The sequence below is a fragment of the Pagrus major genome, chromosome 24 (assembly GCF_040436345.1).
Source record: "Pagrus major chromosome 24, Pma_NU_1.0".
NCBI lineage: Eukaryota > Metazoa > Chordata > Actinopteri > Spariformes > Sparidae > Pagrus > Pagrus major.
The window spans coordinates 1,569,219-1,595,065 of record NC_133238.1 but is presented as its reverse complement, the minus strand read 5'-3'; the positions used below and the strand labels follow the sequence as shown (position 1 = coordinate 1,595,065).

Sequence of the window (25,847 nt, the reverse complement as noted above, 5' to 3'; positions counted from 1 at the left end):
TGTCTCAACTTTATATCATACCTAAGCCTTGAGGAAATCCCACTATAAGGAAGAGTGAGACCCGGGGGGCCTATTTTAACAGTCGATGGTGCATGGTGTCCATGGCGCAAGTGCATTTAGGGCATGTCAACCTGCCTTTTGCAAGTTAAACAGCAGATAATCTGGTCACAAAGTGAGGCGCAAGGCACAAAGGGGCTGTATTTAGACCCCTTATTAGTCATGGGTATGTTTTGGGCGTAAAGTAATTTAAACCAATAAGAATGTCATCCCATTTCCTTGAGAGCAAGATGCAGTAGTTGGTGACTTGATTTTAAAACACTGATGCTCATCTTCGCTGAGGGATAGATCAGGTTGATATAGGAGAGAAGATCAATCCACTTTTTAATCCCAAAAGTTAAAAAGTAATCTCTGAGCTCTCCTCCATATGGTAAACAGTTTTGGATCAGAGCAGAATCCTAAATGACTTCAGATGTTTATTCTGGCTCTAATCCATACTCTCTAGCCGGCAGAAGCAGCTGAGCAGCACTCTGTAAACACCTTTTTTGGACATCAGGAACTAGCAATGACACTTGTGCTATGCTGTGCCATGCTGTGCTGCTGTGCTGTGCGCTGTCTTGCACCAAGATAGGGCCCAGCATCTGTGACCAGTTCCCATCCATGCAGCTTATTGAAGCATCTCAAAGGTCTTCAAATTATCTACCAGACAGCCTTTGCATCATTACACAGAGTTTACCAAGTGTGAAGGTCCCAGAGGCCCTTCAGGTTCCTTAACCATGACAACGCATACTCTTTTATTTCCTCATATTCAAAGAATTTTTCTAGCACAGAATAAGTATTATTGTGTCTTTGTAAAGGAAATAAGTGTGTGGATATATAGCCCTTTTTCTTTTTATATTTTGCATCCAATACCTTCTAGTTTGCAGCACTTAATAAAGAAGTGATAAAGAAACTGTTGCTCATCTTCATTAGTCAATGTAAGTTTAAAAAGTTTTAATAAAAAGACATCTGAGGTAATGTACTTATGTCTTGTTTATTAAGACATTAGTAACAAATGTGTTTCCACTGAGATTATTCCTCAAGGTACTTTTTTACCTGTTGACCATCATGTCCTGGAGTGAAAGGCTAACAAACAACAGTGTGTTGGTGACTTAATTATGGCTTAGTTAAAATATGTCCATGATGTTCACTTTCTTTACTTGGACCTTTTCAGGCTCCTGATCCGCTTCATCAACGACTCCAGTGCCCCCTCGTGGCAAGGCTTCTTCTACACCGCTCTGCTCTTTATAAGTACCTGTGTGCAGTCACTCATCCTCCAGAGGTACTTTCATGTCTGCTTTGTCTCAGGCATGCGTCTGCGCACCGCCATTATCGGAGCTGTCTACAGAAAGGTACAGGCAAATTTGAATACAACTTAAAAGTGATTTTTACAATTTCTCCCTCTCTGCTAATTGTAAAGGCTACGGAAATACAATAAACAGAAAATATTAAAAGGCACAGACTCAATAACAAACAATCAAGTGGATGAGTATTATTAAAACCAGATAAAGCTCTCTCATTCCTCCGTTTTCACCCTGAAGAGGTTGATTCTTGATTGATTGAGCGATTATGAGTGGAAACAATCATTTAAAGTTTATTTAAAGTTAGAGTCACATAATTTTAATTTGTGGTTTAATTGTACTCATGGTCAGTTGTGTGCATGCTTTGGCTCTAACCTTTTATAGGGACTTTTCCTCTCTGGATCTGCTTTTTCAGGCCTTGGTTATAAGCAGCGCAGCACGCCGTACCTCCACAGTGGGAGAGATTGTGAATCTAATGTCAGTGGACGCTCAGCGCTTCATGGACCTCATCACTTACATCAACATGATATGGTCTGCCCCTTTGCAGGTGGTGCTAGCCCTCTACTTTCTCTGGCAGGTAGGATAACAGAGCAATTATCAACTATGAAACAGGTCCAAGATCACTATAATAACCAACAAACCCTGCAGTGCGCCAGGTTGATGGTGAGCTGCGTTTAACAATATATGATTGTCAACCAGTGCAGGAGTGACTAACAACAAATGAGATTTTCAACTAGAAGCACTTAGTGGTCACACAAAAAGTGTGGTGCACTCACTTCTCTGAGCAGTGCTGCTGCATACACTCTCTCCTCAGTGAGACAATTTAAAAAGATGGTGATGCTTGGATAAAAAACTCTATATGGACAGAAGGCCTTAGGACACTATTTGATCAAATAGTATGAACTTGCTGCTAACTTTCAGTACTTGACAGTTGATGCTATGGACACAATTTTGTAGGTATTAAAACAGCTCTTGAAACATCACAGTCTGCATATGTTTCAACTGTATACGCTGTATATGTATGTACTGTGTGTATGATGTTCAGTATGTATGTAACAGAGCTTCTTACCAAGTCAATCATGAAAAAGCAATGTAAAACAAAAATATAAGCAAAACAACTGTGAAACGTATTGGAATTATGTGTGCGGGATGATGTTCCACTTCTGAGTAGCAGTGGACATGGTGGAAATGCCTCAATAATTTGTTTTTATTGTTTTTTTTTTTTTATCTGTTTCTGTGCAGAACCTGGGTCCCTCCGTGTTAGCTGGGGTGGCTGTGATGGTTCTGATGGTTCCTGTTAATGCTGTCATCGCCATGAAAACCAAAACCTACCAGGTGGGACCTCAACACAGACAAACATTGTCATGACTGGGTCAACTTCTTGGCCTTTCCCGGCCTTTTCAATGATCAGACCTGTGCATTGTGTTAGGTCATGTGTGCAGTGACAATAAGGACATATCCAATAGAACACTTTCATTTTCATTCATGCACAGATGGAAAACACACAGAGGTCCTACTCAAACAAGTCGCTAGCACTGAGGATCCACAGTTAACCTCATGTTACTATGTAGCATTGTGCATTTGTTTCTGTAAATATTTTGTGCATGTGTGTGTTGAGCAGGTTGCTCAGATGAAGAGTAAGGACAATCGCATTAAGCTGATGAATGAGATGCTCAATGGCATCAAAGTGCTGAAGCTGTACGCCTGGGAGCTGGCCTTCAAAGACAAGGTGTCAGAAATCCGTGAGAGTGAGTTGCAGGTCCTGAAGAAAGCCGCCTATCTGGCTGCAGTATCCACCTTCACCTGGGTCTGTGCACCTTTCTTGGTGAGTCCAGCACAGTAGGACAGATATGGATCACAATGAACAAATTAAGTGCGTATTTTCTTTCAAAATTACATAGGACCTCATCAACAGAACATAGAATCATGTCCAGCTTGTACAAACACAAGCTAGCACCAGCATCTATACAGATTGGATGAAATGACAAATGACAAGTGTCACAGAGTGTTTAAAAAAATAAGCTGCACTTAATTTGTAGGGAAACTTCACTTAATTATATCAGTTTCTGCCAGTAAAAACATGTTGTCAGAGCATATTTTCATAATTAATGAATCAATCAAATCAACTGTAATCCCATTAAGATCTATTTGCCTCTGTGTGACATTTCTCCCTCCCGCTGGCTCCCTGTACAGGTTGCCCTGTCCACTTTTACTGTGTATGTGCTGATCGACAAACATAATGTACTTGATGCCCAGAAGGCCTTCGTATCACTGGCGCTCTTCAACATCCTCCGTTTTCCTCTTAACATGCTGCCAATGGTCATCAGCAGTATGGTGCAGGTTAGTGTGCCTCTATTCACATGCTGAGAACTCAGTCACCATCAGTTGTCTCCATTTTTCCACTGGATTGCGTTGCATATCATGTTTTGTTCTTGAAGGGTGTATGTTTAAAGTGTGTTTACAGCAGGGTCATTCCACAGTCTAGTTGTTTCACATTATAATTTTAAAGGTCTAGGAAACATCAACTCTATCTCTACCGTCTTCAGGCCAGTGTATCCTTGAAGCGGCTAAGAGTGTTTCTGTCACACGAGGAGCTGCAGGAAGATAGTGTGGAGCACAAAGCAGTAGCAAGCTGTGAGTCTTCTTTTCTTCTTCTGCTTTTCTTTACAATTGCTTAGTCTGTTATGCACTCCCTTCTTTCAGAATTGTACTAAATTCTCTTTCCTGTATTTTCTCTGTATGAAGGTATTTCACATATAGTTTATTAATACGTGTCTTTTTTTCTTTCCCCTAGCCCCATATAGTATCTCCATAGTGGATGGAGTTTTCAGCTGGTCCAGAACTGAATCACCAACACTCAAAAAGTATGTGTTGTCTTTCCTAAGGATGCTTCAGTGCATTAATAGTTTCTGTTTTTGTTATTTGAGTAAAAAAATCGCACAGCATGGAAAACCAGCCAGGTATCATATTGTCCTGGTGCAAGTCCTTAACCTATTTTTTTTCCTCATAATGTTTTCTCCACAATAGCAGACCCGATGAGATTCATTAGATGTGTGTCTTTTTAACTTCACTATTTATCAACTTATATATATATATAACAATATATATTTATCAGTATGTAATTATTTTTTCTAAGAAATTAACCTGGTTTAAGAAAGTTAACAGAGTTCAATCTCTCTGTGTGTCTACAGGCTTAATGTGTCTATCCCAGAAGGCTCTCTGGTGGCCGTAGTTGGACACGTGGGTTCAGGAAAGTCCTCGCTGCTCTCTGCCCTGCTCGGAGAGATGGACAAACTAGAAGGAACTGTGGCTGTCAAGGTGGCTGCTCTTGCTCTCTCACATAAATACACTGACACAGTGAGACCCTCATTCAGATGTGTGCACTGAAAGCTGTCCATCTGCTGCGTCTTCAACCTGGAATACTGCTGTGAGATTTTCAGGGCTTAAAGTAGCACAGGTCCTGAAAGTACAGAAGCCCATAGGTGTAATTATTTTTTTAATGCCGACATTTTTCGAGACAACAAGATAATTTATCATGAGAAAAGGACTTCATAAGATTCATAAGAGTGGAACATGACATACAGACACTGCTGTGTGGGGTGGGGTTGGGGGTTTCAAAGCAAACCATATGACCTTTTTAAGAACATTTGCCATTTGAAGGTTTTACCTGTTATTAATTTGATAGGAAGGTATTTACATTATGGCTACTTTAGGGATAGTTGCAACAATAGTATTATTATATAGTGCTTGTTTCCACTAGGACCTTTTAGAGTGAGACACTTGTGAGGAGTAGCTGGCTAGAGAGTTCCTTATCCCATGCATAGACATATATTCGTAGACGCCTCACTGACTTGCTGGATCGTACTTTGACATTGCCGCCATATTGGTTAAAACTGTGGGTTTTCTGAATAAAAAGCACTAACGTTTACATTTAACTGATTTTGATGAATCGTTTTTATATTCAATGATTTCTATTCATTTAAGTGCTAATAATGACAATCATTGAGACAAAAATGAACAAAGTCTGCAAATCAAAATAAGACACTGCAACTGGCAGTGAGTCTGCTTTCTTTTCTTTTAGCAGTGAAGAGATTATACTCCATGACACAATATTAGACACTTGTTTTATTATATACAATAACATTTCATGTAAAAAAAAAGAAAAGAAAAAGAAGTAAACTTGCAGGAGGCTACTATGACATATATCCACAATATATTATGCAAATCAGTTGTCCATATTTGTTTGATCAATATCATGTGAGGACTAAGTGCTTGAGACATTTTGACCGGTCAAACAAGTGAAGGGATTTCCATTTCTTCTTAATATGGGATGAAAAGTACTGGTATAATTAATACTAAACACAACAGACTGATTCAAAACTCAAGATTACTTTCTTTGTCCCAAGGGACATTTAGTGGACATAAAGGCTGCTATATAAAAAATACATACACACAAATGCACACACTGCAGTAACAGACATGACAAGTGTCAGCATGTATAAAGGACCATATCAGTGTTACTACAGGTAACTGTCTGCTGTCAGCAGGTTTATATTTATAATAGTAGCCTCCTGCAAGTTTATTCATTTTTTTGTAACCATGAAATGTTATTGTATATAATAAAACAAGTGTCTATAATTTTCTGTCATGGAGTAAAATCTCTTCACTGCTAAAAGAAAAGAAAGCAGACTCACTGCCAGTTGCAGTGTCTTATTTTGATTTGCAGACTTTGTTCATTTTTGTCTCAATGATTGTCATTATTAGCACTTAAATGAACATAAATCATTGAATATAAAAACGATTCATCAAAATCAGTTAAATGTAAACGTGTACTCATCTACTTGTATTTGTTTAAAGGGCAGACCTGCCACATCCAACATGGTGGACGCGCTGACGTATCGTGGCAGGCCAACACAGTCAATGTGGCATCTACGTATATATGTTTGTGATCCCATTCATGTAAATGTGTGATGGATATAACAGCGTAAGCTGCTAAAATGCTTTAAGCATCTGTTCTGTGTAGAGTCAAGGCAGAATGAGACTGTCCGATGTTTTACTGTCCAGTAGGCCAAACACTCTCGTTGAAGTCATCATATCCTACGCCAATAAGAGGTTGCAGCCTGCTGGACTGTAACACATACACTACCAGTCAAAAGTTTGGACACACCTTCTCATTCAATGGTTTTTCTCTATTTTTATTATTTTTTACATTGTAGATCAATACTGAAGACATCCAAACTATGAAGGAACACATATGGAATTATGCAATAAAAAAGTGTTAAACAAACCAGAATATGATTTATATTTTATATTCTTCAGATTAGCCACCTTTTGCTTTGATGACAGCTTTGCACACTCTTGGCAAGAGTCAAATTTAATTAGGCAAGAAGCTTTTCACAGCACCAACATGTAGAGAGAACACTCCGCATGTTAATTTAGCACTATTTTGAAACCAATTCTAGTCTTGTGAAAGAATAGTCCAGTCCAGTAGTAGTAGTGACATTTTAGTCTCTTTTCCATTGTGCAGGTTTGATCTTCCAGTTTCCAAACATTCTGAGGCTACTACTTTACCATTTTTTAATGTGTACAGTTACCATGCCAAAAGGTGTTCAAGAGGTACTGTTTACCTTGTAATACCAGACAGTATTGCAACAGACTGAGTCTCTGCAGTGTATCATGTCGTTGTTCTGGACTGTCTACCTGTTCACTCCACTGCAGAGCAGCGTCATCATTCAGAAGCTGAATCACTCTCTTGTTAACTAAGATATTGTTCACTTTTTGGGTTCAGTTCAAGATAAGAAGCTAAACATCTGATTGCATTTTTTTAGAGAGCATCTATTAAAAGATTGAGATCATTACCTGTTTTTGTGGTTTGTTTCACCTGCTATGTTGCTTCTAGGGGTTAGTGGCCTACGTTCCCCAGCAGGCCTGGATCCAAAATTCCACACTGAAGGACAACATAATGTTTGGTCAGGAAAGGAGAGAGGCCTGGTACCGGTGTGTGGTGGAAGCATGTGCCCTTCAGCCTGACCTGGAGATCCTTCCTGCTGGAGATGAGACCGAAATTGGAGAGAAGGTATCAACTCAGGAATACATAGTCCGTTTATCTGCATAGTACAACCCTGATTTGAAACCAGTTTGGACACTGTGTAAAACGTCAATACAAACTGAATAAAGTGAACTTTGCCCTAACCTTGCTTGTGAACAACTGAGCCTTTCGAGGATGCCCCTTTCATACCCAAATGTGATACTATCACCTGTTACCAATGAACCTGTTTACTTGTGTTCCAAACAGGTGTTTTTGGGGCATTCTGCAACTTTCCCAGTCTTGTGTTGGCCCCTGTCCCAACTCGTTTGAAACGTGTTGCTGGAATCAGATTCAGCATAAGCATATATTCACAAAAATCAATGAAGTTCATGAGGTGATAGATATATGTTCTGGCTTTGTTTTGTTTTCAGTAGAGTATATGTCAAAAAGGATTAGAAAATTATCACATTCAGTTTTATTTATGTTTTACACAGCATCCCAACTTTCATGGATCAGGGTTGTAGTACAAATGTAGGGTATTTTCTCTAAGTTGTCTGCATTTAAATCACTTACATCAGTGGGAACACTGGAACACTGCCATCGAGAGGATTAGTGGTTTTATTTCATAGGTAGATATCTATACTATGTTGATTTCTAGGTTGTTGTTTTTTTTTTCAATCTTTTTCTGATCCCTTTGTTTGGGTTTAGGAAAATTTTAAGTTCAGGCTTGTAATGACTTGGTTTGTCGTATACTAGATGATGTCATCTTGTTCCCTGTGTCTGGACAAAATATAAATCTTCATTCCTTACCTCAATACTCAGATTTTAACAATCATCAAACTCTTAAGTAATTACTCACAAACATTAACTTTTACCATTAGAATTAATATGTAGAAATGTAGTTTGCTTGCTTTCACCCATGGTTGTCTGTCTCGGCTCCTCATGCTTGGAGGGTTTGCTGGTGTCTATGGTCTTCTGGCCTTTGGCCAAAGCTACAGAAGGATGGACTGTTTGTTGGGCAAGAATCACAAGCCCAACACTAGAAACAAGGGAGCCGCAACCCTCCTCGCCTCTCTGTTTTCAACCCCTAGAGGAGAAGATCCCATAGTTTGGACAAACTTGTGGATTATGCTACGTATGATCTCTTTTAACCTCAGTTGGAGAGAACTTCATGAAAAGCTGATGCAATACATAAAACATACATAGACATTACACAAGGCACAAAAGACTTAAACTGATAATCTAACCCTTGTTGTGTTTCTATCTCTGTCTGTCTCTCCTCTGTACAGGGAGTGAATCTGTCTGGAGGTCAGAAGCAGAGGGTGAGCCTGGCCAGGGCTGTTTATTGTGACCGTGATGTATATCTACTGGATGATCCGCTGTCTGCCGTTGACGCTCATGTAGGAAAACACATCTTTGATCAAGTCATCGGCCCGCACAGTATGCTGAAAGACAAGGTGTGTATAATTTTAAATTTAACCAACAACTCCCCCACCACATGCTCCGGCAGATAATCTGTGCAGCGGTCTACGTTAGAGCTCAGAAAGGTGTGTGTTTGTGCTGACAGAAGGAGGACGTGGGCAAAGTGCTCGGGTGGACTTGAGTCACTGTCCTAAGTCCCCCTTTTTTAGTATTGGCTCTGCTCACTTGGAACCTCATCAGAGGGGTAGCGAAAACAGGATGGAGTCGAGTGATTCTGTTGGTACCATTCGCAACGTTTGTGAAAATGTTAAGAGGAGGAGTCACCAGAGGAAACTGAAACGATTCCAGTCATAAAATCTGCTTTCAGACTGCATTTTTGATCAAAGCAGCACATAAATCGAACTGTACCAGTTGACCAGGGAACTACGGAAGAGTATTAAGACCAGGAGTCAGACAAAAAATGAGGAGGAATTTTTTTTTCATTATGCAGTTCAAGAAAAAAGTGGCATTGTCGAGAATAAAGGTGAAATACAATACAATGTAACATGTCCCCTCTAAATTTCCTTGCACTTGTCCATTACCCGCTATTTTAGCTTGGTTTTTTGAGCCTCTTCCAAGCTAGTGTGGGTTTTCCTTTTGAACAGATGCAGTTTTCAGCACAATTTCTTAAAAGTCCCAATACTGACAACTACACTGTGTTTATGAAGTAAAAGAGAAATAATTTCTTTGTTACTGAAGCCGATTCTGAAGTACAGTTTCACCACTTCATCTACACAAGGCATTTTGTTGAGTCAGTCATAATTGTGTTTGATGTAGTCTCAAAAGGTCGAATTCTTGAAATGTCACTTTATTCTCGACATTTCAACTTTATTCACAAAATCATATTTCAACTTTATTCTCGACATTTCAAATTTTTTCTCAACATTTCAAATTTTTTTCTTGAAGTGCATAAAGGAAAAAGAAACTTCCTTCTCTATATTTTTTTCTCTCATCCCTGGCCCTAATACGCTTCCATAGAGAACTCACCACATACAGGTCCTTATTTTAGACAGTTGTGATGGCCTCAGGGTCCTGCTCTGTCCTCTGTTGGCTGTGTCTTTCCTTGGTTTCAGGAAGTTGATGGGTGGAGCTGGGTCCTCATCAGTGATGCAACACACCTGAGCAGGCTGGGCTCAGGTGGCTATAAATCAGACCTGCAGGATCCTCTCACTCTCTTGCCCTGACCTGCCGACTGACATTATTATTTGTTTCTATATTGTGTTCCACATACATACACCCACACAGACATTGCATACATACTGATTGATTGATGGACATAATTATATTGCTTATTTCATTTAGTTAATTAAAACCTTTTGCATTATTTACAGACTATTTGTGGTCTCCCGCTTTTGTCGCATACTGTTGAGCCAGGTTGTGACACAGTTAGGAACATTACTTACAAGCCATCAAATCTGTCAGCATTAGTTTGGATACCTTCATTAGTAACATATTAGCGTTACTGTCATTACAGCTGTTACTATTTGTCCCATCTCCCTCTACTCTCTCTGCTTTTATCTGTCCTTGCTTATATCTGTTTTTGCAAAGTTGTTCTGTAACTTACGTGACATGTCTGTGACTGTTGTTTGTTTTTTGCTTTGTTGCACCTGATTTGCTCTGCTTTTATTGCTGCTCATGTCTTTGTTTTTCATTCACTGTAGTTGACATGCCAACATCATGATTGTTGTTTGAACTTCCTGAGACCCAAATTGGGATATCTTTGGGATATAAGAAACACAAAATGTTATTTCTTTTATGTTTTATAGCACGTCCTTTGTAGTGGACCTTAGGTAAATCTTTGGCAGAAAACAAACATTACAAGGCACCAACGGTAATGATGCATTTGCTCTGGTTTCCATTTCATTCTTTCTCATTTGATGATTATTGGAAACAAATATTAAACACATTGTGAAATTTGTTTTTATCATTTGTGATTTTAACAAACATTTAAATTCATTCATGGTTGGTGGGTAAACCTAGGAAACTGGAGATGGGTATAAACACATGACATGACATATACTTACATGTCATTAATGGTACAATTAAAAGAAGTTATTTGTCTTTGAGACACATGTTTCACTTTACATACTTTGCATACTTCACAAACATCTTCCCTTAGAAAACAAAAGGTATCCATTCTTTGGTGCTGGTGGCATTTGCTTCCTGTTTGTTTGGATTCAGCTCAATCTGCTGTATTGTTTATTCAAGCTTGTCCCTGATGGATGAAACAAGCTCACTTGTATCTGTGTTCAGGTTGCCTGGTGAGGAGTTGTAGGCATCTAACCTCATTCATGTTGTTTACACCTGTACAGTTGTTGATGTCACTTGTGGGTCCTTAGTCCACAAGGCTATAATTTGAGAGTAGTTTTGAGTCACAAGTGTGAATGGGTGCCAGCAGCATGAACGCCAAAAAACACAGTGAATGGAGTGTAACAAAATGTTTCACTTGTATTTACTCAGTTTAGCCATGTGTACCAGTAAAACATACCATATGGACAGGCCACACATCCTGGTTACTTATTGAAAATACTTTTTTTTTCATACTTTCTACACAAGCATCAGAAGAGAAATCTTCATTAACTGATTATTTTTTTTAATGCCTAAACAAATAAACCAGTTCTCTTTGTTTTCATGACTGAATAAACAAACTGTCCCTAAACGACAGTGCAATTTCATACTGTTTTACTTTGTTTATATGTGGCGGACCGTGCCACCTTTCTAGCTTCAGTGTTCTGTGGAGTAGTGTCTCTTGTACACACAAGCATGTAAAGTGTGTGTATGTGTGTGTGTGTGTGTGTGCGCGTGTGTGTGTGAAGACTCGTGTGCTGGTGACCCATGGCCTGAGCTATCTGCCCCAGGCCGACCTGATCCTAGTCATGGTGGAGGGAGAGATCACAGAGATGGGCTCCTACCAGCAGCTCATGGACACAGAGGGAGCCTTTGCTGAGTTTCTGCGAACATACACTGCTGTCGAGCACACTGACAACAATGGTGAGACACACTGTACGCACACTGCACTTCACACGCCACAATGATTGTATATCTTGGCAAATTTTGAAAACTTTTAATTATTACAACAAGGAGAGGTTTATGATTGCAGTGCCGAGAATGACCATGTCTGCTCCATGAACATTAAAGCCTCGTTTCCACTTAGCAGTTCGGTTCAGTGCAGTTCAGATCAGCTCAGTTCGTTAGACATTAGAACTGTCATTTTGGGTTTCCATCATCAAAAGATGTGAATGGTACCCAAAGCCAAGCTCCATGCCATGCTATTTTTTCCCCCAAAGTATTTCCCAAACTCCTGAATAAACAACCACATGTCTGTGCTGTGCGTAGCGAGTGTGTGGTCAAGCAAGAAAAGGACAGAGAGCGGCAGAAAAGAGACTAGGAATGTGAGCATAGTGTTACGATTAGTGGGTGTTTGTTGCAGGACCCAAAAGCGGACAACCAGACTGGGGTAGGTTTTAAAGGAATTTATTGAACAACTGTAGTGCAGTGAAGACGTAGTAGTTGCTGACTCAGGCTATGGATCATGGGTGGAGAGGAGAGGCTCAAAGCGGAGATGGTAGGAACTCCGTAGGAACACTTGAGGGGGAGACACAGGTTTAGACGTAGGCTGTGGGTCAGCTGGTGTGGTAGGGAGAGGACACGCTGGTGGAGTTAGACGCCGAAGGTCCAAGGTGTAGTCAAGGCCAGTGACAGAGGTGCGGGAGGCTGGGTGGCAGGGTGGCTTGTGGAGATGAGGCTCGGAGGTAACCAACACTGGAGAGGTCGAGGAGAAACAAGGTTAAGTCAGTGGAAGAGCAAAAATACATGTAGGCAAAAGGTCGTAGACGGGACACGAGCGATTCAGCCATCTACCACGTTGTAGAGCCGAAAACAATCTGGTAACGAGAGTAGAGCAGACCAGGGTATTTAAGCTGGAGCTGCTGATTAGATGCACTGCAGGTGTGTGAGGCAAGAGCTCCAGCCCTCCAGGGAAACCACGCTCAGCCTCTGAAACGCACCTCTGAAAACACACAGGCAGAAAAACACACACCAAGCATAGAAAAAACCCACACAGAAATTCAAAATCATGACAGCAGAAGAAAAAGGTCATCTATTATTTTGTCAGTCAGGCAGTAATGTACAGTACAGGTCACAGTGTGCCAGTTAATAAATGCAGCAGCTTCTCATGAGTTAAAACCGGTCTCCCCTTTTGTAATCCAACTACTGTAAAAGTAAAAGGGGTTGGCCCTGTACCCCGGACAGTAACAACCCTGTCTACCTTCAAGAGTGCCGTCTCTGGTGGAAATGTGTAGGTACAGTTACCACGGGTTATGTGCTATAGTGGAAACGCAGTTTTACTTAGTTTTGGATTTTCGCCGTTTGGTGAAATAGTTAAAGATAATCTTTAGGGATCAATCCTTTGTCTTGAAATCTTCACTTTTTTGTTTCCTTCCAACATTTAGAATCTGTATCAAAGAGTGTAACCAAAGGAATGGAGAATGGCAGCACTGCTGCTCTTGTTGGGTGAGTGATAATGGACAACAATGAAGCTCTATGGCGAAGAGAAATAAGATAGATCAGCATTTGTATACACAGACAAGACACATTAGTAGTAGTTGGTATTTAGTGGTAGTTATTCATTGTTGGTCTGGGTCTCCAAATGGGATTTGGTAACATTAAAAATAATTTAGAATTTGGATGGATGGAGACACACAAAAATAGAAAACCTTAACTTAACACAGTAGAAATATCCAACTATGAAATAAAAATGTAATATTGCAGCCTGTGAGAGGTACGAAAAATGAGCTTTTTGCAAAAAAATATTAAATGACTGAGTAAAATCTTTTTTTAATATATGTCTGCAATGAATATTAACACTTTCCCGTAAAAAAAAACAAAACAAAAGTGTTATAAAGAAATTCATATTTAGTTGTCACAACAAATTGAAAACTAGTAAAGATATGAATTTTTGAAAATGAAAACATAATTCATTTAAATGATTTACTGTCATCAATTTGATTTCTGTGAACATTCTACAAACACTCTTTACCTGAATACATGCTCGAAGTTATCCTTAGGGATCCTTGGATGTTCAGGACATATTTCAACCCAATCCTGTGAAAAATAAGCAGTTGGTGAGGCTTACAAAGAATCACAGAAATGATAAAATGTGGGTCAGAGGGCAACATTTCAAAATTCATAACCAATAAACTATTTGGATTACAGCTATAGGATTTAGGACACATGAATGTAATAGTTTTAATGTAATGTTATGTAATGAAAATCCTAGGTGACCCTTATATGACAGATCTGAACCACATATTCAATTCAAGAGAATTTGTGGCATTCACCAAATGTGTCGTTCTTAGTATTCTCTCTGAGGTACAAATTAAATTAATGTAAGTAGACCTAACTACTTGTTCGTCTCCTGTGTGTTTCATTGTATTTTTCCATTTGTAAATTGCAGTCCGGATGTCAGCAGTGTTTCCAAACTGTCCCAGACGGGCAAGGAGAACCAGGTGCTGAACAAGAAGGCCAAGAACCCTGAGGTGGGCAAGCTGACAGAGGCTGACAAGGCCAGCACTGGACAGGTAGGTAGAGGCTCAGCATGGTCTGCAACATCAGAGCAAAGAATTCATCATCACAAATCTAGAATTTGTTGGTTCTAACCTCAACCTGAACCCACTTGGTCTCCTCTCCCTCCCCAGGTCAAGCTGTCTGTGTTCTGGGCCTATCTGAAAGCCATAGGAGTGCTCCTGTCATGCATTAGTCTGCTGCTGTTCCTCACACATCACCTGGTCTCCCTGTTCTCCAACTATTGGCTGAGCCTGTGGACCGATGACCCAGTGGTTAATGGAACTCAGCCTCACAGACTGATGAGACTCGGGGTGTATGGTGCTCTCGGTCTGTCCCAGGGTGAGGAGGGGTGAGGGGAGGGAGAAGCAGATACACAATAAAATGAACAAATTAAGCAAAAATAAAACTACACATTGACCCTAGAAGCCTAACGGAATGAGAGCTCTTGAAAAGAATTGGTCAGACACACCAACAAAACATGAGAATTGTTTTTATGGTTTCTGTGTCATTCATTATAGTCACAGTCATTACAACAGATACTGAATCAGGAAACAAAAGCTGCAAAATGATTACATCTGAGTTGAAGCTGGTATTTATCTTTTCATGCATATAGTTTGACAAACTGCAGTGTTGTGGTTATGCACTTTTAAGGTGACTTGCTGTTGCATCAAATCAGCTGACACCACCAGAGAAGGGACATCCCTCCTCTGTAAAGCTTTGTCGCATTTGAATCTAGTGAATGTAGACATCACTTCAATTAAACAAAGACTTGAAAACAAAACTTCAGCATCATTAACTCGCAACATCTGCCCAACTTCAAATCAGTCATGTCATCGCCAAACTGAAAGATTGAATATGATTTTATAAAAAGGAGGGAAAGCAGATATACTTTGAATCAGCCAATCACATTAAAGCAGCTGGTAAGCATTGTAATCGTTTGGCAAATTTCTTGTCCATTTTGCAGTTGGCAATACCCCTCTTTTTTTCCCTTGAGGCATCTGTCTTTGCCCCTTTCTTTTTTTATAGTGTTTTTCATTTCTTGGCCTGTTTGGTAGTATAAGCTGTCACCTTGAGCACTAGAATTGGTAGCTTTCCCTGTTCCACCATTGCTGGTGTCGGTACCACACCAGGAGGATCCTGCTCTCTGCCTGTTTACCAGACACAACTGCCTTTTAGAGGAGTTCTCTGTCCTGATTTGACAAAGTGGGCAGGGATACCTGAAAATGTCTTTACCTGTGGAATACAGAGCTATTTAACACTCTTTTAAAAAGAATACAATGCTTATAGCGAATTTAAATACATTTTACGAAATGTTTAAAGGGACAGTATCACATTTTCTATTAAATGCTTATCACCATGTGTTACAATCTGGAACCACAGCCCAGGAATGCATACGAAAGGTAAGGACTCCACCAAATGCCAACCATATAGGCCCATATCACTGCTGAATACAGACCTAAGTATATTAACAGCATTTCTAGGGAGACGGGTTAATAACATTTCTCATAAATAAGTATCCCGGCAGTACTTGAATCGATTCCAATATGGCCTCAATTTCGTAAAGTGGATGCAAACACTATATTCAAGTCCACGAGCTGCCATCGAGGACAATGGTCAGAACATGGACTCACTAATCTACGCCAACTCTTTCAGGATGGCAGCCTTAAACCATTAAACAGCTAAGAGAGGAATTTGAGCCTCCTAATACAGACCTTTTCAGGTTCAGTTAAGGATCTTTTTAATGAAGCATAAAGAATGGGATAAAGTCTTGCGCCCCACTCCAATTGAAGAGTTCCTGATAAAATTACAAACACAGAATGGGAAACATTGATGAAAGGGCTTAAAAATATGTTTTACTCATATTGCTAATGGAAGTTATTAAATGAATAATAATTGCGTAATTAAAAACCTGAGGATGTGTTAAACTTCATACATCATTGACAAATTATCTTACCCTTTAAACCCTCTACTTTTTTGCAGGTGTGGCAGTCTTTGGTTACTCCATCGCCATGTCCATCGGGGGCATTCTGGCCTCCCGCAGTCTCCACCAGTCCATGCTCTATGACGTCCTGCGCTCACCTATGTCCTTCTTTGAGCGAACCCCCAGTGGCAACCTGGTCAACCGCTTTGCCAAGGAAATAGACACCATTGACTCAGTGATTCCGAGCATTATTAAGATGTTCATGGGTTCTATGTTCAATGTTTTGGGTGCTTGTGTTGTCATCCTGATCGCCACACCACTGGTAGCTATCATCATTCCTGTTCTTGGTCTGCTCTACTTTTTTGTGCAGGTTAGTAGGAATTTGAGAAAAGAAAAAATACTTTTTTTCTTCCTTTGGAGGGCTATGTGCAAACAATCTACATTTCCCACACCTTTCATCTAATGTGGATGTAAATGTCTTCAAAAAAAGTGTTGCTGTCCTTTTACTTCTCGTTGCACTGAAATTAATTCTAACTGGTTAAGTGATATGATTGAAGTTGTTGAACGTATCTGTCCTTACTCTGTCCAGAGGTTTTATGTGGCGTCATCTCGCCAGCTGAAGCGTCTGGAGTCAGTCAGCCGTTCACCTATCTACACCCACTTCAATGAAACACTGCTGGGCACCTCTGTTATCAGAGCCTTCGGTGAACAGGAACGCTTCATCCATGAGAGTGACCAGCGAGTGGACAACAATCAGAAGGCTTACTACCCCAGCATAGTAGCAAACAGGTTAGGGACACTCTCCTACTCACTCCTAATATACTTACTGCTGCAACAGTATGCATTGTCTTAAGTGAGGAAAACACAAAAATGAACAGATTTTTTTTCTTTTTTCAAGTTATATTTCCTCTTTAGTTGTATTGAATGTGCCACTTATGGGGCTTTTTTATTGCCACTTTTGGCCACGCCGAGTCAAATCGTGCCACGCTGATTTGAGTTACAATTACCAGTTTAAATGTGCCGAGTTGAGCCGAGCTGTCCTCTGTATGGACCTCTCCGGAGAGGGACCAAAACTTGCTCCAAACTTGTCTCCACTTCCATCGGGCTGCAGCGACATGTCGCAATCATGGCCTACCTGTGACGCTGCCAATGCTTGGACATAATCAGTCAAATGAGACCTGTCAACTTTATCTAATAATAATAGTATATATAATAATAGCAATCGTGTTGTCTTCTGCTGAAAGAAAAAAAAGTCTATATGGGCAACGACATCTTTAAACCCGCTAGTGTGCCGTGCCTGTTGTCATCCTATCAAGACGAGTCATCAGTTAAAGACAACTTCAATCAGGTAGCCTTGTTGTAATGGACATACGAATCCCTGCCGCACTCGACTGACATGCAGAGTCAAACAGAGGCAAGCTGAGACAGCACATGTGTATGGAGAAGCCCCATTGGTTGCTATAGTAGTCTTTTTCCTCATTGTGTCAATGAATCTGTGTTTGTGTAGATGGCTGGCAGTTCGCCTGGAGTTTGTAGGAAACATCATCGTGTCATTTGCTGCTCTGTTTGCTGTTGTAGCCAGAGAAAGACTCAGTCCAGGCATCATGGGTCTGTCCATCTCATACGCTCTCCAGGTAAAAGCTCATAGTCACACCCATGTTACCTGTTCCAGTTCATACCTTCTAGAGAGAAATGTTGGGTTAAAATTAACTCCATCCGATAGCATGCTTTACACATGTATATAATTACATAATTCAGCATATACATTACTTTATATCACCACCTTTCTTGACCTTTTACCAGATCAGCACCCTCTTTATGGTCCACTTCATACCCACACTGAGAAAGGCTGAGCAACTTGCTTCTACTTCAGCAAAGTTAAGGATAGGAGAAATCTGTAAAATCTTCGATGTCAGCTGATGGTGCCATCAATAACAAAAGAAGAGTAAATAAAGAATCAACTACAGGGAGTTTAACTTAACTAGTGTTTAACTGTGTTTCTTACATTATTTAAGTGTTAGCAAAGTTTTTTAATGGTCCAATCTAGTGTTACAATCTGAATTCCGTTAACCTCCATTGTTTTGAGGTAGAAGCAAAAATCAGACACACATCTACAAACCTGCACAATAAAAACAAAACTATGTGCATGGATAGATGCTAACTAGTGGTAAGTGAAAAGATAGGTAACGTGATCCCATTAATGTGAGTTTCTGTCTTAATCGTCACCTTGCCTTTCCTTTGTACCATGTGCAGCTGACTGCCTCTCTGACCTGGCTGGTGAGGATGTCCTCTGATGTAGAGACCAACATAGTGGCTGTGGAGAGAGTGAAAGAGTACAGTGACACAGAAAAAGAGGTAAAAGGGAACAAAGTTTTTTGTTTTTGGAAGGTGTAGTTACTCCTCATTTTCTTTTATGGTGTTGGATTGAGACTTATGCATTTGTTTACACAACCGTTTATTCAGACTTTTCTCACTGATGATGAGAAACGGTTGAAAACCAGGAGAAACCTTTATTTGTGCTGAGCACTGACAGACTATCAATAACCCAAATACAAACACGCTATTGGATCAACAACCTAAATAACAATACAGCAGAGTATCCACAACCTGACTCAACAAACCAGAGAATTGCAAAGTTCTTACTGGACTCTGTGAAGCAGTGATGGAGAGAGCGGGAGGGAAAAGTTCAAGATACAGGAAGCTGTTAAATGTTAATGTGCACCACAACAGCTGTAACAGTAAAGCATGCGTAGTTAACAAATATTTACATAGCTGCTGTTTCACTATTAATTAGAAGGAAAAATTTTGAAGAACTTTGCTGAACTCTAAAAGAAAAACTACCAACAAGAGCTGCTGTACCTCCTTCTGAACTAAACAGTGTACAGCTCAGTTTGTTTTATGTCCAGTTCTGCTTGGAAGTCTCATTGCACACAAGTCTCATTTTTCTTTATCACTTGTACGGAACTCTGTGAAAATTTCTGGTGAAAAATTGACCAAATATTTCCCCTATAGTAATCCTTCAATGTCCAGCATGTGACAGAAGTGGAGAAATCACCTTCTGTCAACACTAATTAGACTGATGGATGTCAAAGACACATGACAGAGAGAGACGTCAAGGTGGAGTCCAATGTCTTCCAGTGTTCTCTTTGTGGATCTGTTCCAGAGCCAAACTGACATAAAACCTCACCTCTGAACCTGGACATAATGATGATAACATTTAGATGAGAAAACTAGAGCCCATCTTGCAATGGGATCACACAAGCTATGACGCCCATGAACATGTTCACACTCAGACTCATCAGTATTGAGAAGTGCAGCAACGTGCAATGCACATTTAAACACATTTCCCTCTATGTTTCACTTGAACAACAGGACAGTTTATGATAAAGAATAGAATAATAGAATAATTACATTCAGCTCCACCTCAGTCAGCTAAAACTGTGAAAGATTTCTTATGTTTTTAATGTATCTTTGTTCCACAGCATTTACATCCGATAGCACAAATAAACATGCCTACACCTTCACACAACCCTCCAGATTGTGTGAATACAGCTTAATGCTGTCTGCTGTTTGCCTCTGTGCACTGCTTTGCTGTGTGTAGCACACTCTGTTCTAGGTAAAAAAGACAAACAGCTGCAGCTCTTTATGACACCCAAGAGCAGAAGAGAGAGACAGAGACAGCGATGTAACCTGATCAATACATTTATATAGAGCCCCAACCACACACTGATGCCCAGAAAAGTCCCAAACACAGCAGAATACTAAGAAAATAAGAAAATGAAGGCAGAGGGCAGGTTTCTGTAGATAAAGACACTGCCAGACAGTTCTACTTTTCGATGAGTCTATACACTTTTTTGTTCTGCTTTATCTTGAAACATGTTAACATTGTTGGATTTATAGCTACGATGAGATGAAAGTAGGGATGTAACGGTATGAAAATTTCACACCACGGTAATAGTGACCAAAATTATCACGGTTATCGGTATACCGCGGTATTTTTAAAATGTCTTCAAAATGTTGAAAAAACACTGATACACTGATAAATTGAAATAATTTCACCAATATTTATATTTAAATAGATTTATTATATATTAAAAGGCTTAGGGTATAAGCAGCCTGTTTTTGAAATGCGTCCTGTAATGTCTGCGTTACAGAGGTAGAATGAGATGTACTGGCAGTAGCACTCGATTGGCCAGCAGACCCTCTCTGTGAAAAAAATGAATAGAAAATGTCATTATTAATTATTACTGTCATTGTTACTTAATACTAAGGGTGCAACCAACAGATCACAAAACTCACAATCTAGATCATATCACTTTTGTGAGAAACAGGTTGGATAATCTTTTAGATCAAAACAAAAAGGATTATTGTTAAATTAATTATGAATACTCTATTTTGGCTCTTATCTCTATCTAGACACTTGTTATATTCACCATTTTATATTATTCTTTATATATAGTCTATTCTACAAATAATCCACAAGTATTATATATTTATATCACTAACTCAGTCCACCCAGTACGTGTTTGTCTCAAATCCTCCTCACTGCAGCTCTGCATCAATAGTTGGGGAATTATTAGGTCGACTTTAAAAAGTGAAATCTACAATTAATAAGCGGTTCAGATAACGTGCCAAATCACGGATCAACTTCGTTCAGTTATACCACTATCTGGTCAGTTTACATTAGTGACAACAGCAAATTAGACAGAGAAAACTCGACATACACACACGTCATGCACCCCAGTTTAAGGTTAATTTACCTTGCATTAACTAAGAGAGCTAACAGTTGAGGGCGATGGTCGCGCAAATGAGTAAGTAAATTGGACGTGTTGCTGCCCCTCGCAACAACTTTCTTCTTGCAGCTCCTGCAGATAGGGCTGCCATCCTCGACCAGCTGTCCCTGAGCATTCTTATAATAACCAAAATACGCCCAGACTTCAGATTTGGTTCTCTTTGAAGGCGGAAAAATGCCTTGAGGGCCGCTACTATCACGTCCTCCCTCCGCCATGTCTTCTTCACTACATAACAAGCGCATGTTGCACGCTGCGCCTGCGTAGGGAGACTTGGATAAAGTATCTCGCGAGTTTTCCACACCGTGGTTATCGACCGCGTCGGTTACCATGGTAATTAAAACTTAAACGGTAACCTTCACCGTCGGGAATTTTACCGTGGTTTACCGTGACACCGGTAACCGTTACATCCCTAGATGAAAGATCTGAATACTTTCACCGCCGTTTCCCAGCTCGTTCCAAGTTCCAAACAATGCCATAGATGTAAAAGTGTATGAGAATGCAGGGGTGGGCTGTGGAGTTTTGGGGATGTTCATGTGCTTATTTACGTAAATGCAAGACCTGCTCTTTATGTGTCATGAGATAACTTCTACTGTGATTAGGCTCTATACAAGTAAAATTGACTTGGCTTAATTGTGTTCTCTGATCACCAGGCAGAGTGGAAACAAAAGCCTTCCAGCCTCCCTCCAGGTTGGCCTACTGATGGCTGCATAGACATCAGAGGCTTCAGTCTGCGCTACCGCCATGATCTGGACCCAGCCATTCGCAACATCACCATAAGCATTAACGGAGGAGAGAAGGTCTGCTTTTATGTCACTATACTGAAGCAGTGGGCTACTTAAAACGGTCCACTTAAATCCTAGAATTAATTATTGGTCAATTATCAAATTTTATGAGACCAGCTGACGATTTATAATAAGACAGTTAAACACGTAAGACAAGAACACTTCTAAATATAAGCTACTGACAATCTGAAAAACCCCAATATCCTCTTTTCAACCATTGCCTGTTTAATCAACCCTGTTTTCATGAAGGTTAGCAGTATGTTTACTAGCTCCAGAATTTGTTGTCCACTTCAGATAGACACTATTCCATCAAATGTATGTCATTGTCAGCCTATGAATCGTAATACCCCAGAACCTTAGTTTATTTTTTGTTGTAAAGCCTGCCACTTGCTTTTTAGATCCCATCCCATGTCCTTTTTAAAAAAACAGCTTTTCAGATAAAGATTTACTTAACATTGCAAAGTATTCTGTTCAGGGTAGAATGTTTTCCCTACTGCTATCCTAGTGTTAAACCTCTCCTGTCAAGAAACAGTTTGGAATCCTCATTTCCTCAGCTACAGACCTGTATCCAATCTGCTGCTTTAACGTCACATTTTAGAAAAGCTTTTTTTTAATCAGTTACACAATTTTATGAACTTCCACAATATTTTTGAAAAATACTAATTGCACTGAGACAACACTAGTTAAATGGGTAAATGAAAAAATAAACCTTTCCGTATTAGCACTACTTGATTTAACAGCAACCTTTGATACAGTAGATCTCTTTTCTTTTAGATAGGCATTACATTGCTGTGTCTCCTGATGACTCAGCACCAACAGATGACTTTTTACTGTAATTGTATTTAAGATATCAAGCTATGGATGGCAGAGAATTTCTACTTCTCAGTTAGGACAAAAGAAAAGTCTCAGGCATTAGTCCTGAATCTCAAAGAGTCTAACTCTGACATTAAACCCCTGGCAACAGGTAAAAAACCTGGCAGTTGTCTTTGATTTAGATCTTAGCTTTGAACCTCACATTAGAAACGTAACTAAGAATGCATTTGATCATCTTGAGAATATTGCCGGAATGTGCCAATTTCTCTCTCAAGCCAACACAGGATGGACTATTGTAAAGCTCTACTTTCTGGTTTCCCTAAAAAGAATTTAGCTCGGTTACAATCACTTCAAAACTCAGCTGCACGTGTGTTGACTAGGATACCCAACAACCTCCATGAATTGCTACGCACACACACACAGACACACAGTTCCTGTTTATATTGATTGTTTTGTGTGTGTATGGGGATGGGGGCCTATTGTTTTTACTGTTTATTGTGTTACATTCTGTTTGTTAGAAAAGTGCTGCAAAGATAAAGACTGAGTGATTGAACTGATGAGGGATTGTGTGTACTGTGTTTGTGTTACATCTACAGTATGTTACTTTATGTGCACAGTATGTCTAAGACCTCTGACAGTTGCATCATCTACCCACAAGGTGGGGATTGTGGGGCGCACTGGAGCGGGGAAGTCATCTCTGACACTGGGGCTGTTCCGGATCATAGAGGCAGCCGAGGGCCACATCTTTATTGATGGGGTGGACATTGCTCAGCTCGGCCTCCATGAGCTCCGCTCCAGAATTACCATCATACCACAGGTCAGTGCAGAGAAAACACCTGGATGGTCTGCCAGAGATGAAAAAATTAATGCTAGCCCTGGGTAAACTTTGAAAACTGGAAACGTTGAAGCGGCTAGTTGACAGTGCACCAGTATTTCCAAGCAGTATTTCCAAGCTAAAGACACAAAAATTGTCTCCCAGTTGAAAGATGACACTTAGTACAACTCTTCTTGGAAATTAAAGCAAAAAAGGTTAATTCATCCAGTTATCTGGAAAAAGAAAAGGCCGCTGTCTGTCTCTGTATATTCCAAAAGTCCCCAATATGGTGGGAAACCTCCGCTCTGCACGTGCAACTACCCTGCAACTCATTGCCCTAAATTGCAGTTAAGTGTAAGCATAATACACTGCTCAAAAAAATAAAGGGAACACTTAAACAACACAATGTAACTCCAAGTCAATCACACTTCTGTGAAATCAAACTGTCCACTTAGGAAGCAACACTGATTGACAATCAATTTCACATGCTGTTGTGCAAATGGAATAGACAACAGGTGGAAATTATAGGCAATTAGCAAGACACCCCCAATAAAGGAGTGGTTCTGCAGGTGGTGACCACAGACCACTTCTCAGTTCCTATGCTTTCTGGCTGATGTTTTGGTCACTTTTGAATGCTGGCGGTGCTTTCACTCTAGTGGTAGCATGAGACGGAGTCTACAACCCACACAAGTGGCTCAGGTAGTGCAGTTCATCCAGGATGGCACATCAATGCGAGCTGTGGCAAGAAGGTTTGCTGTGTCTGTCAGCGTAGTGTCCAGAGCATGGAGGCGCTACCAGGAGACAGGCCAGTACATCAGGAGACGTGGAGGAGGCCGTAGGAGGGCAACAACCCAGCAGCAGAACCTCTACCTCCTCCTTTGTGCAAGGAGGAACAGGAGGAGCACTGCCAGAGCCCTGCAAAATGACCTCCAGCAGGCCACAAATGTGCATGTGTCTGCTCAAACGGTCAGAAACAGACTCCATGAGGGTGGTATGAGGGCCCGACGTCCACAGGTGGGGGTTGTGCTTACAGCCCAACACCGTGCACGAAGTTTGTCATTTGCCAGAGAACACCAAAATTGGCAAATTCGCCACTGGCGCCCTGTGCTCTTCACAGATGAAAGCAGGTTCACACTGAGCACATGCGACAGACGTGACAGAGTCTGGAGACGCCGTGGAGAACGTTCTGCTGCCTGCAACATCCTCTAGCATGACCGGTTTGGCAGTGGGTCAGTAATGGTGTGGGGTGGCATTTCTTTGGGGGGCCGCGCACAGCCCTCCATGTGCTCGCCAGAGGTAGCCTGACTGCCATTAGGTACCGAGATGAGATCCTCAGACCCCTTGTGAGACCATATGCTGGTGCGGTTGGCCCTGGGTTCCTCCTAATGCAAGACAATGCTAGACCTCATGTGGCTGGAGTGTGTCAGCAGTTCCTGCAAGAAGAAGGCATTGATGCTATGGACTGGCCCGCCCGTTCCCCAGACCTGAATCCAATTGAGCACATCTGGGACATCATGTCTCGCTCCATCCACCAACGCCACGTTGCACCACAGACTGTCCAGGAGTTGGCTTGCTTTAGTCCAGGTCTGGGAGGAGATCCCCCAGGAGACCATCCGCCACCTCATCAGGAGCATGACCAGGCGTTGTAGAGAGGTCATACAGGCACGTGGATGCCACACACACTACTGAGCCTCATTTTGACTTGTTTTAAGGACATTACAACAAAGTTGGATCAGCCTGTAGTGTGTTTTTCCACTTTAATTTTGAGTGTGACTCCAAATCCAGTCCTCCGTGGGTTAATAAATTTGATTTCCATTGATAATTTTTGTGTGATTTTGTTGTCAGCATATTCAACTATATAAAGAACAAAGTATTTAATAAGAATATTTCATTTATTCAGATCTAGGATGTGTTATTTTAGTGTTCCCTTTTTTTTTTGAGCAGTGTATATTAAAAACTCAAACAAGCATAACTTTATATCAACATGTTAATAATAATAAATAATATTCAATTGCAAAACTTCTCTTGATTGTGGAATCCAACTGTAATGCTGAATGGTCACGGTCCGATCAAATAATCACAATCATGGCTTACTGGTATTGGTATGGCTTCATTGTACTGAATTCTTATTGTGACCTTATTTGGTTGAATTCGTAGGACACATACAGTGTCTTGCAAAAGTATTCACCCCCCTTGGCATTTTTCGTGTTTTGTTGCCTCACAACCTGGAATTAACATGGATTGTTTGAGGATTTGCATCATTTAATTTACAGAACATGCCCACAACTTTGAAGACGTTTTGTTTTTGGTTTTTTTATTGTGAAGCAAACAAC

At 40.5% G+C, this 25,847-nt stretch overlaps 1 protein-coding gene across 1 annotated transcript in view; it reads left to right on the top strand.

The window, feature by feature from the left end:
• The window catches only part of abcc1 (ATP binding cassette subfamily C member 1 (ABCC1 blood group)), a 51,934-nt gene that overhangs the window by 19,730 nt on the left and 6,357 nt on the right, over positions 1-25,847 (top strand). Inside the window, exons 9-28 of the mRNA XM_073462206.1 lie at positions 1,211-1,388; positions 1,753-1,914; positions 2,580-2,672; positions 2,959-3,162; positions 3,531-3,677; positions 3,884-3,971; positions 4,132-4,201; positions 4,529-4,655; positions 7,237-7,413; positions 8,655-8,822; positions 11,643-11,817; positions 13,278-13,338; positions 14,282-14,405; positions 14,523-14,730; positions 16,372-16,682; positions 16,902-17,101; positions 17,820-17,946; positions 18,566-18,667; positions 21,756-21,902; positions 23,359-23,517. Coding sequence (XP_073318307.1) covers positions 1,211-1,388; positions 1,753-1,914; positions 2,580-2,672; positions 2,959-3,162; positions 3,531-3,677; positions 3,884-3,971; positions 4,132-4,201; positions 4,529-4,655; positions 7,237-7,413; positions 8,655-8,822; positions 11,643-11,817; positions 13,278-13,338; positions 14,282-14,405; positions 14,523-14,730; positions 16,372-16,682; positions 16,902-17,101; positions 17,820-17,946; positions 18,566-18,667; positions 21,756-21,902; positions 23,359-23,517 — 3,028 coding nt within the window. The remainder of the gene's footprint in view (positions 1-1,210; positions 1,389-1,752; positions 1,915-2,579; positions 2,673-2,958; positions 3,163-3,530; positions 3,678-3,883; positions 3,972-4,131; positions 4,202-4,528; positions 4,656-7,236; positions 7,414-8,654; positions 8,823-11,642; positions 11,818-13,277; positions 13,339-14,281; positions 14,406-14,522; positions 14,731-16,371; positions 16,683-16,901; positions 17,102-17,819; positions 17,947-18,565; positions 18,668-21,755; positions 21,903-23,358; positions 23,518-25,847) is intronic.